General features: G+C 48.9%; 1 protein-coding gene across 2 annotated transcripts in view; it reads left to right on the top strand.

The window, feature by feature from the left end:
• The first annotated feature begins 330 nt into the window (after window positions 1-330).
• Window positions 331-12384, top strand: part of Aldh1a3 (aldehyde dehydrogenase 1 family, member A3) — a 35151-nt gene continuing 23097 nt past the window's right edge. Inside the window, 3 exon segments of one of the 2 annotated variants that reach the window (NM_153300.2) lie at window positions 331-494; window positions 5897-6001; window positions 8352-8492. In NM_153300.2, the coding sequence (NP_695212.2) occupies window positions 396-494; window positions 5897-6001; window positions 8352-8492 (345 nt within the window). In that variant the 5' untranslated portion in view covers window positions 331-395. 2 annotated transcript variants of the gene reach the window in all.

Here is a 12384-nt window from a genome sequence, read left to right as displayed (position 1 = left end):
CTATGAGCCAGCTCCCTGCCCAGACGGGTGTCCGACCCTTGCGAATTCCTGCCCCCTCTAAGCTTGCTGTAGGACAGCCTTCAGGGCTGTGGAAGCCCGCGGTGTGGCCACCCGGCGATGCGCAGAGCTATCTGGCCGCCGCTTAGGTCGGGCTGGGACCGTCCGGCTCCCGCTGGGGCAGGGACAGCGGGAGGGGTGGCTGCGGCGGCCCGGTCCCCTCCTCCTCTCCCGCGCCCGCCCTCCCTTCCTCCGTCCTGCAGCCAATTAGGCGGCCCCCTTGGGCGGGAGGCGTGGGGCGCTGCATAAAGGCGCGGAGCTGTCACCCTGAGCAGGCTGCGCACCGCCCAGGCCGAGCCGGTGCGTCGGGGACACGGACCAGGGAGTGCGAACCAGTCATGGCCACCACCAACGGGGCTGTGGAAAACGGACAGCCTGATGGGAAACCGCCTGCCTTGCCGCGCCCCATCCGCAACTTGGAGGTCAAGTTCACTAAGGTGAGCAGGGCTACCCTTGGACTCGACGGCCTCAGATTCCTGCACGGAGCAGCTTGGTAGGGAGGAGAGCAGAGGACCAGGAGCCAACACTGCTGGGAGTCCGCAGGGAGCTGCCCACACCTGAGCGTCTCTGGTGCAAGTCCGCTCCTTGGAAACTGCACTTTTTTGAGGGGCACCCAGAGTGGGAACCCCAGCTTCTGGCTGGGTGAGCTAAACCTCAAAGCCTGAGGAGCAGGAATGAGGCAGTGCAGAGCCCAAGGTGCAGAGTTGCAGCCTGCAGAGACCCCGGTGTGTCCCGGCCACCGCCCACTTTGAGTGCTGGTGCTTTTAGCGAATGAGCATAGGGTGACTTCTTGGTAGAGGGCTTTCTGGGCTTTAGGATCTGGGTTGGGGGTGCCAGGGTCGAGGGGAGCTAAAGATACCTGAGGACTCCACAATGAGTTTCGAGTCTGAGCCACACCAGGAACTGTAGCTGGTAAGTAGGTCTTCCTGGGCAATGAGAGAAGGGTCCGGTACCTTCCCTGTGTTCTGTCTGAACCCAACTTACCAGAAGAGCTGGGGAGGAAAGATGGAACGTCACTGATCAAGGACTCTAGATCTGGGCCCAGGGAAACCACTGCTGGTTGAACAAGGCCACAGGCAGTGACCAGGCCTAATTCTTGCCCTTTCCGGGGAGGCTGGCACTGGCAGAGTGGTGAGATCTGAACTGCAGGGTGTCCCTGAGCTGCAGGGACAATGGTGATGTCTGGCAGCAGAGAAAGCTCAGGGAGGAAGAACAACTCTAAAAGGGATGCGCTGCTCTGCCTGCTAGGTGTGTACAGCGTCTGAGGGACCGCAGATCTCTCAGGTCTGGAAACTTCAACCCCTCTTATTTTTCCCATTTTGTCCACGGATCTCAACTCCGGCTGACATAATGCTTAGAAACCGCTTTCATCCATTTTATTTTCAAAAGTAGCAATTATCCCTCTCGCGTAATTTTAATCAAAAGGTGAAAGTGGCAGGTCGCTATGTGTGGGCTTCAGATTCTGTTCTGTTGGGACTTGGTCCCCGAAGTCGGCCATGCCGACATATAAATTGCATGACATTTACACGAACTGTTTTACCAAGGAAGGCTCTGTAATCAAGAGAGGCACAGCCCCAGGAGGACTGAAAGTTGTTGTTTTTTTTTTTTTTTTTTTTTTTTTAAATATAGTTTCCTTAACCGTGTAAGCTTCAGAAGGAGAATTCCAGCATCGGGGCTGGGAACCGAGCGAATAATGGCTTCATTTTTCAGACCTCACTGTGATGATCCGCTCTTGTTCTGGTAGTGGCTGCTCTCTTTTGTTTTTACAGTTCTATAAAAACACCACAGCAGACAGAAAGTGAACAGGATTGCCTCTTCGCTTAGTATCTTACTGAATCCTCCCACAACTGTCGGCCACAGAGCAGGAAAAGTTTGCCTCTTAGGCGATTCCCTGGAACACTTTAAAATTTAAAGATGCAGCCTTTATGGAAGAGGATTCTGGGAGGTTGTCAGAGGAGTCATTGGTTCTGACAGAGCCCCCTGCCTTTTGAGGGTTGAAGGTCCAGGGGTGTCTGACAGAGACTGGGGAAAGAAAGTGAGATGCAGGGAACCGAGGGCTGCAAGCCTTGGGACGTTCCAGGAGATACAGCTGCCTGATGTCCTGCTACACCTTTCATCCCTTTACTGGTTCCAACCTGCTCCCTCTTGGCTTCTCGTGCACCTCTGCAGAGACCTCTAATAACAATGAAAAAGTCAAGGTGAACCTTGTACCATCAGGGTGGCCTGAGCTAAGGAAGGAAGGCAAAGATGTGGAAGAGCAGATCCAGACCCAGCACCAACAGTGGGCTGTGAGCATGTGAACCAGCAGAAGTGTGCAGTTTCCCTGACTCACCGTGCTTCTCCAACATGGAAGGCTGCTTTGAGCTCAGGCAATGGCAGGGTGACTTACCAGCTTCCAGAAGGATGATTGTATCAAAGCTCCTTCAGTTGTACTCGAACTTTCACACTGGGCACAGGGTCATGTGGGTGATTCTGGTGAGGAGAGGGAGGGTCTTCTGGGGTTTCCCATGCTGATCTTAGAGGATGGCAGGCTCTTCTACTTTAGGGACCCGCTTTCTTTATAAAGTCTCTTCCAGAGGTCCTCTGTCAAGGTTTCTAATTCATCAAAATACAAAATGTTACCATCTCTTTTATGAAAAATAAAATTCCCCCAAATCTCCCGAAAACATAGCCACTTTGAATTTAGCTGAGTCCAGTGGAAGTTACTGGAAATAATGCTAGCAGGGTTCTCATGTGTGACCACCACCTTTACCTCCATCCAGAACACCTTCCGGGGCCTTCAGTAACAAAGTACGAATTCTGTCCACCTCTTACGGTATCTTTAACCTTATACCTCAATAATGTCCCAGTCCTACTGGTTCTCAAGTCAGTGGAGATGTTTTCATTCTATACCAGTCAGCTAGTATGTTATGATTCTCAACAATTCAGCTGACATCCGTGGTGGGCCATGCCCATGGCTGTTTCCTTAGTTTTGTTTATACGTTGTTTTAGTGGGTAGAAAACCGGCGGCGGGAAACCAGTTACAAGATCCTACTTACTGGCAGAATAAGGAAAACAGCTTTGCTCAGTGAGAAACACTGTGAGGGGAAATATGGTCAGCCAGTCTGGAGGTTTTACTTGAGGTTGCTGGCTTGCAAGGTCTAAGGATCAATGTCATGAGCAACCAAGAAACACACACACACACACACACACACACACACACACACATACAGACCAACACACTCATAACATACACACATGTACACCTACACACACATACACACACACATATACACACACACCTACACACTCATAACATACACGCATGTACACCTACACACTCATAACATACACACATGTACACCTACACACACATACACACACATATATACACACACACACCTACACACTCATAACATACACACATGTACACCTACACACACATACACACACATATACACACACACCTACACACTCATAACATACACGCATGTACACCTACACACTCATAACATACACACATGTACACCTACACACACATACACACACACATATACACACACACACCTACACACTCATAACATACACACACATACACACACCTACACACACATACACACACACATATACACACACACACCTACACACTCATAACATACACACACATACACACACCTACACACACACACCTACACACTCATAACATACACACACATACACACACATATACACACACACACCTACACACTCATAACATACATGCATGTACACCTACACACACACATACACACACACATGCACGGACACACACGTATATATGTATATATTGCCTATTATAGTTTTTCAAGAGTGTGCCTAGAGATGAGGTGTGTGGCAGACACCCGATCGCCGCAGTCCGCCTCCATTCCCTGCTATTTAGAGTCTGTTTTACCACCTTCTCACTTTCCCTCCCCCTTGGAACTGATACCAGGAAGGACCTAGAATCAGCAGTTTTCACTGACAGTCTCTATTATCTCACCGACGAAATTTCATCTTCCTTCAAATGGGCCTGCTCCTGGCTTCACTTTCCTCTGCACACTGACTTAACTCCTTCTCCGCTTATTAATTTCTCGCCGTTGCCGAGTGATTACTTGCCGCACGGCAGAAGTGAACTCTTGGGTTTGGTTTCAGCTGGAAGAATGAACCTGTAATTGTAGCCAGGCCTCTTCCTTGCACGCTCCCCTGGGGGCCCGGCCTCACATGGAAGGTACTGAGCTTCCAGAATATGTTTGGGTATCTCCTGCTGCGACTTCATGCTCAGCTCCAAGCTCCATATCGAGGGGCTGGGGCAGCCGCTGCTCACCGGCCTAGCCGAAGCTTGCCCTGTGTCTGAGATTCACTCCAGAGGTGGCCTGGGGTGTTTCCTATTTGATAAGCTTCAAAATACACACAAGGGAGCCTGAAGAAATGGTAACCAGCCACACACTCATGGCTCGCTCTCTCTCTCTCTCTCTCTCTCTCTCTCTCTCTCTCTCACTTGCTCTCATCTATATCTACTCTCATCAGGGAATCCTTGTGTGCTAAAGGATTCACCTTCAGTCACTGAAACTGGCTCTGCAGTGACACAATTATTATCATTTTACTAACTTGCATGAAGTTATGTGATATGTTTTGGGCTGTAGAATTCCAGCACGCGGCAGCCTTTTCTGTTGATGGGCTGCAAAAATGAGGTTCCAGGAACTACAGCACAATGGTGGCTACCCTGGTGGTTGTCCTGATGGCTTCCCTGGTGGCTTCCCTGGTGGCTGACAGACCTTCCGTGCCATCAGAGCCTGCTTTGTGTGTTACTTGTCTCCTCTGTTTCTGGTTCCTTCCAAAAGCCACATCTTTTGGTTTTTGCTTTTTAAATTTCATGTCCATTGATATTTTGCCTGTATGTACGTATGTCTGAGGGTGTGGGATCCGCTAGAACTGCAGTTACAGACAGTAGTGAGCCATGATGTAGGTGCTGGAAATTGAACCCAGATCCTCTGGAAGAACAGCCAATGCTTATTACGGTTGAGTCACCTCTCCAGTCCCGTGAAACCACATGTTTGGGCGCCATCTTTTAAAGGTGATTAGAGATTAGAACACAGTCTGAATGGGTAGAATTCGTCTCAGTACACTGATTTGATAAATTCCTTTCAAATAATTCTATTTCCAGCTGTGTTTTGGATAATTGGGGGCTTCTATAAAATAATCTCTTTGCGAGTTACTTATTTCTGGATATAAATTATGGTTTACTATATCACTTAAAGTAATCTAAAATGTTCCTAACCCAAAGACTTAGCTTGGTGTTCCAACACTGGCTTCGTAAAAGACCTCAGGAAGTAGACACTGTGAGGGACGCAGAGATGATGCCACCGTGTGGCTTGAGGAAGCCTAAGGATTTATGGGAAGATCTCAAGTAAACCTAGGTCCTGGGGGTCTTACTTGCAAGGAGGAAGTGTGCACAGCTTATAGCTTACAGCCTTTTGGGACCAGACAGACTGTGTCCTGATTTATACACAGACCTGCCCAGCCTTTTCTTAAGCCTACAAATACACAAGCTTCAACGTGCACTCTCTTCGTAAACATTTAATTCAGCCATGCCTTGGCAAATCCACGCTGTTGCTACAAACAATGATATAATTAAAAAAAAACTCTAAAGATTAATTCTGCTTCTGATCTGTTGCTTCATGTGATTCTGTGTTCTGTTCCCCACTCCAGGTCTCATCTATAAGACGTCCAGGGGAGGGGGTTGGGGAAGAAGGCAGACAAGACGTTACCTAAGATCCTTAGCATGTTGAAATTGTATGATTTTGATTTAAGCCTAATTTGTTACACTTCCTTTCCTGGTTAGATATTTATCAACAATGACTGGCACGAATCCAAGAGTGGAAGAAAGTTTGCCACATATAACCCTTCAACTCTAGAGAAAATATGTGAGGTGGAAGAAGGCGATAAGGTGGGTCCTCTACCCCTTTTCTAAGTAATTCAATTAGAGAGAAATGGAGGCCGAGGAAGCTGTGTGGCTTGGCTGTAAGGCACGGGGGCCCACCTCCAGGTAGGGCCGGGGCAGCCACAGCAGCCGGTCGGTATGTGCAGCTCAGACACAGCCTAGCATGGGATCAGTTACAGATGGTCCTCTACAAAGAGTGGCGTCTTTGATGGATGTTTCTCCATCGCTGAGAGTGACCTCAGCTGTCTTCATCGCATAGCTAAAGGGAAGGTTTTTATCAATTATTTCAACCTGTAAGCATTAAAGAATCTCTCCAGAAGGCATTTCCTGCTGGTGTGTTTCAGGAAAAGTAGCATTCTGGCAGGAGACACTTAAAAGGGGGCGGGGGTTGAGGGGTGGGGAGGATGCTCCCAAATGCTCCCGGGAGTAGTAATGATGTCACGTGGTTGGTCGGTTTCTTTACTAGTGGAAACTTACACGATAGTGTGAGGCTGTAGTCTGCATAGACCTTTAGCCTCGTGTAAGACCTCCTCTATCTCACACGCATGAAGGAACGTGGGCCCTTTGTACCTGTCAAAGCCATCAAATGTATTTTAAATAGAAGGGCCCCCTGAAGAAAGCAGCCTCCTACAGAGGCAGAAAAACATGACCCTCTCTGCTTAATCAGTGAAGTACTGGGTGGATTGCCTGCCTTCGTTCCTCCTCCTTCCTTCTTCCCCCTTCCTCTCTCCCTTTCTCCTTCCTCCCTTCTGTTCCCATTCCTTCTCCTCACCCTTTCTCTCCCCTTCCTCCGTTCCCCTCCCCACCCCCACCCCCATCACCACTAACCCCAATTCTGAGATTGCATCTTGCTTTATTTCCCAGACTAGTGGAAAACTCCTACGTTCTGGGATCTTCCCAGGACTATGGATACTAGACGTTCTTGTTTTCTTTTTGGTGTTTCAGGTTAACCCAGGGGCCTTTTGCATGCTGGGTAAACACCCAACTCTTGGTTTCTTGAGATGGTCCTCACTATTTAACCCAGTCTGGCCTTGAACTCTTGATCTTCCTGCCTCCATCCCACAAGTCGAGTGCTGAGGTTACAGGTGTACACCATCACCACTGCTGAACAGATGGTTGTTGTTGTTGTTTTCTTTTGAAACAGCGTTTCTCTGGGTAGCCCTGGCTGTCTTACAACTAGCTTTGTAGACCAGGCTAGCCTTGAACTCACAGAGGTCTGCCTGCTTCTGCTTCCTGAGTGCTGGGATTAAAACTGTGCACCACCACCACCCTGCCAGATTTTCTTAATATGCACATTAGTGAGGCCAAGAGGGTAGAATAAAGGTGAGGAAGATTGGAGGGAGCTGGGAGGGCCTGGCAAAGGGAACAGGAGGCTGATAGATCCCAGGAGGAAGTCGGGAATTCTGCGGCAGGCCCTGACTCTTCCCAGAGCCTGAATGAACGTTTTGCCTGTGCGCCCAGAGACAGAGACTGCCCTGCCCCTGCAGCTGGAGAGGTCCTGGCCTCCACCCAGAAGCAAACTGCCCTTTGCCAAAATTTAGTGACGGCTTTGGAGATGGTCTTGGCAGAAGCCTCGCCTGACTGGAGTGCAGCATCAGCTACCTGCTGCATCGCCCCAGGGAGACAGACACTGCACTGAGCCTGTCTGTCTGTCAGCGACCAGCTCCTCAGAGCCCATTCCCCATTCTCCTCTGCGTCTCCCACTCTGTCCTAAAGACAGAAGGGAGGGGCAAGGCTCATTGTAGAAGGCTTGGCTAGCGCATGCAAGGCTCCAGTTCAAGTCTCAGTTTAGAAAAGTATCACAAAGACCTGCGGTTGTTACCCTTCTTTAATTCCAACACTTAGCATGTACATGGTGATCTCAGTGGTTGAAATGGAGCTGACACATGGAGACTCTTTCTTAAAGCGTTAAGTTTTATTTTACTTATTAGTATGTACGTGGCATGTCTGTGACTACAGGCACTCCTGCGTTCACCAGGAGGTCAAAGGGCAATTTTTTGGGAAACACTCCTCTCTTTCCTTTATGGATTCTGGGGATTGAACTTGGGTGAGCCATCTTCTCCCTGGCCTGGAAAATCTTTTAGACCTGGGCCATTGAGAAAAATATTTGAGGTGAACGACTCCATAAAACATTAACACCTGGCCAGAAAACTAAAGGCGATTTATCACGTAAAGTGAAAAAAGTAACTTGAAAGCTCCCACATCATCCAAGGGATCTACAAAACTTGTTGCTTCGATGGTCTAGATGCCCCCCCCCTCTTTTCTTGGCTCCACAGCAAAACGCTGTTGTGTTCTGTGCCCTCAGACTGCGGTCGTGTGAAAAGTGACACATTCTCTCTGTTGTTTTGCCGCGCAGCCCGATGTGGACAAGGCCGTGGAGGCCGCCCAAGCTGCCTTCCAGAGGGGCTCCCCGTGGCGCAGGCTGGATGCCCTGAGTCGTGGCCAGTTGTTGCACCAGTTGGCTGATCTTATAGAAAGGGACCGCGCTATCCTGGCAGTAAGTACAGGTGCTGGGCAGGTATGGGGGGAACTGTCTTCACTGTCCCTCTCACTGAGGGACCTGTGCCCATGAGATGCAGCTGCAAATACCTGAGGTGTCTGTGTTGTGGGGCTATAGGTCTGTTTGGTCTTTGGGTGTGGGTAGCAGGTAGCCTCAAGACTTCCTCTGTAACATATTAAAGTCAGGCTTTCTCCACTGCAGCTCAGCCTCTTGGCCTGACTGTGGAAAGGAAGTTAAGTTGCCTCTGGGGTTCCCAAACTAGAGACATTCACAACCAGTCACCAGAGGCCGGGTTCACCTAACCTTATCTGGACATTTATGTAGTAACTGTTTTCTGCTTCACACGAACTTCCTTACAAACATAACCCCAACCTTATCAGAGTCCTGCTAGTCTCTTCTTCTCTGAGGTTTCAGTTATCCAGAATCACCTGGGCTGCATGCTTACATGGAAAATTCTAAAAAGAAGCAATTGGCCTTGCATCCCAGTGAGCTGTTATAACGTTATTTATTAGCCATTGCTTCTCCTCTCTCAAGCTAAGCTTCACTGTGGAAAGTCAGTATAGGAAAAAATACAGTTTGTATTTAGTGGCTAGGTGCTACCTGCAGTTTTCAGTCATCGTGGACAGGTGTGGGGGTGGGGACGGGACAAATGACATTGTTCACAGAAAATCAAAGTCCCTGCATTGTCTGAATGCATCCCCCTAAGGCCCCAGAACAGAGCAGTGGTGAGCACATCCAGAATGTTGAGAAGGATGAGATTTGGTTATTGAAGACGCGCAGCATAAAGGGTCTAGGCTCAAATGTCAGCTTTGCCACTCACTAATTACATGCTAGTTTCTTAACTGCCTGAGATTTATTTCTTCAGTGAAATGTCACAGATAATGATATCCAAGTGCTGTTTGACAAAGAGCCGTTTAAAGTCATCAGAGTCCCCAGCATACAGTGAGCGCCAACGAGGAGACTGCTATTGTCAATAATATTACTCACCCTGATGCTACAGGAGCCCAGGCTCCGACCCAAGCTGCCCCGCCCCCTGGCTAATCCTGACAGGATAGCAATAGAGCCTACCCATGAGTGTAAGCTCGGCTGCAGGGCTGGGAAGGCATTAATAAGCTGTAAGTCTGTTCTTTAACAAGATTCAGCCCTCCTTTGGTCCCTGGGCAGATGACCAGAAGACATCGCTGGGCCACAGGAAGTCTTTTGTTTTAAAATGCATTAGTCGTTATTATTTGTGTGTGTGGTGTTGGGTTCCTGCGTGTGGGCTCGCGCTTGCCACGGTGTCTGTGTATTCATCAGAAGACAACTTTCAGGAGTTGCTTCTCTTTTTTTACCATACGGATCCCAAGGTTCCAACTCAGGTTCTCAGGCTTGGTGGCAAGCACCTAGACCGGAAGTGACATCACCAGCCCCGCGGGGAGTCTTGAAACCGTCACAACCTTCGCTCTAGCTGTTGTCCAATTCGATTTCTTGGTTAAAATTTCGTTTCGAACCTTGAGGTCCAATTTGTAAGAGGGGACCTCTCCTTTTCGGTCTTTGATTCAAAACATTAGAAAGAGGTTTTTGTTTTTGTTTTCTGATGTTGAAAGTCGGGAGAGTCGCCATCCTTGTAAAGAACAGTATCAGCCAGAACCCTTGAATTGCTTTTGACCTGAATGTACTCCTTGGGGCCCGGGGAGCTCTCCTTGAGAGGGGTCTGCAGATACCGTGAGTTCTGTTTCCTTTTCCCAGTGCGAGGCCTTGGGCTCACAAGAATGAATCTAAGTGAGAGTGGCCCCCTCCCAGGGTAAAAGCCTCTGGTTTCTTCCTGCCACACCGAAAACCAGCCGCACTGTTCAAGCTGCCAAACTGGCTTTTTCAAAAACATTTCTGTTTTCCCCCGCATGAGCTCATCGGTCTGCAATGTCCGTGAGTACTAATAGGCTGAAGAGGATGTGCCCTGGGCAACCTTCCCCGCCCTGTCCTCAAGTGTCAGTGCCATCTGTGACAGTGCGTGGCCACCTTCCTCTCCTGCCCCATTGCCCTGGCAAGATAGCTTGTTGATAGCAGACGGAAGCAGATTAGGGGGAATGGGGCCACCACCCAGCACACCACTCCTGCCACTACAACCTGGTCGCCCACAAGAAATAAGATCCAGCTCTTGGCCCCAACATTAAAGGGCCCCAAGAATGACTGGGAAATATGGCTTTGAGAACTCTAACCACATCATAGGAGGGCGCCCCTCTCTCTCCACCTTGATATGGTTTCCTGCCTTTTTGAGTAGCAAAACGCTTTATTCTGTTATATTCTCTTGCCGGCTCCGTGGTTTGATGGAACTGAGTATTTATTCTGTGTTCAAAGTTTGGAAACAGATGTTGGGGCCTCCATGGCTCGTGACTTTCTAGCTCTGTTGAGGAACCTGGGCCCAAGCTCTGGCCCTCTGGGCACTCATCCACATAGGTGCCACATAAGGCTCCTCTTTGATAGGATTTGACCTTTCAGTTTAGGTGCCATTTCTGGACCCTCATTTGCAGCCTGGGCACACTGGCATTTTGGAGCAGCCTCACTAGCAACCAATTGTCCTGTAGCATCTGAACGTTGAGATGCTAACTTTTCAGAAGGTGCATTTTTCTCTTAATGTGCTAAATAAAGTAAGCCTAGGAGTGGCCGAGATGGCCCATGTCTGAGCACAGCAGTAAGACCACCACCAGCTCCTGTCTGGAGTCAACACTCAACCTCCGTCCTCTACCTGAACTCCAATCTCTCCTCCACCACTCGTCCTCTCATTCCTCTTTTTCCTCCTCCTCCACATCCTTCTCCTACACTTCCTCCTCTTCCCCCAGCTCCTCCTCCACCACCTCTTCTTCCCTCCTCTTTTTCTTTTCCCTTTGTGCATGTGGAGATGGATATCTGTCTTAGTTAGAGTTTCTATTGCTGTAATAAAATGCCACAGCCAAAAGAAACTTGGGGAGGAAAGGGTTTATTTCGGCTTAGAACTTTGAGAGCACACTCCATCACTTGGGGAAATCAGGGCAGGAACTCACAGGACTTGAGGTAGGAGCCATGGAAGTGTGATGCTTACCTGGCTTGCTCCACATGGCTCTCTCAGCCTGCTGGCTTCTACCATTCAGGACTACCTGTCTGGGGTTGGTGCCGCCCACAGTGAGCTGTGGACCCTCCTTCGCTAATCAGAAGTCCCCACAGACTTGCGTACAGGCCAATCTTGTGAGGGCACTTTCTCAATTGAGGTTCTTCTGCCCACACAACTCCAGCTCCCACACAGTTGATGAACCATTAGCCAGCAGAATGTGTGAGCATAGCTGTGCATGCATAGGTTTTGTGTGTGTGTGTGTGTGTGTGTGTGTGTGTGTGTGTGTGTGTGTGTGTGTGTGTAGGTCAGAGGTCAGCATGGGTTGTTCCACAAGAGCCACCCACTTTGTTGTCTTTGTTTGTTTTTTGTTTTTGAAACAATGTCTGATTGGCTTGGTGTTCACTAATTAGGCAGTGAGTTCCAGGGATCTGTCTCTGCCTTCTTTGTGCAGGAATTACGAGAGTGTGCCACCACTCCTGGCTTTTCTCAAATGTGGGTTCTAGGGATTGAACTCGGGTCCTCAGGCTTACGCAGTAAACACTTACCAACTAAGCTGTCCCTTTAGCTGCCCGTCCCTTTTCAAGCAAATTTACTGTGAACTGGGTTTTGTTTGTACTGATTCTTTACGACCAGCCTGGAAAATTCAAGTTACTACTCGACTAAAGCGATCTCGCCCAGATTAATGGTTTGATGGTTTAAATCTGTAGGTAATGCTTACTGAAAGCTCCCCATGGACATGATTTGTAGGCTCTGAACTTACAGCATGTATTATCTCATTTCAAACCCAGGAAGTTGAGGCCCAGAAAGAAAAAAAAAAAACCT

The sequence above is a fragment of the Rattus norvegicus genome, chromosome 1 (assembly GCF_021556685.1).
Source record: "Rattus norvegicus strain SHRSP/BbbUtx chromosome 1, alternate assembly SHRSP_T2T, whole genome shotgun sequence".
Taxonomy (NCBI): Eukaryota; Metazoa; Chordata; class Mammalia; order Rodentia; family Muridae; genus Rattus; species Rattus norvegicus.
Note: the sequence above shows the minus strand (reverse complement) of the source record. Positions and strands in the feature narration are given on the sequence as shown.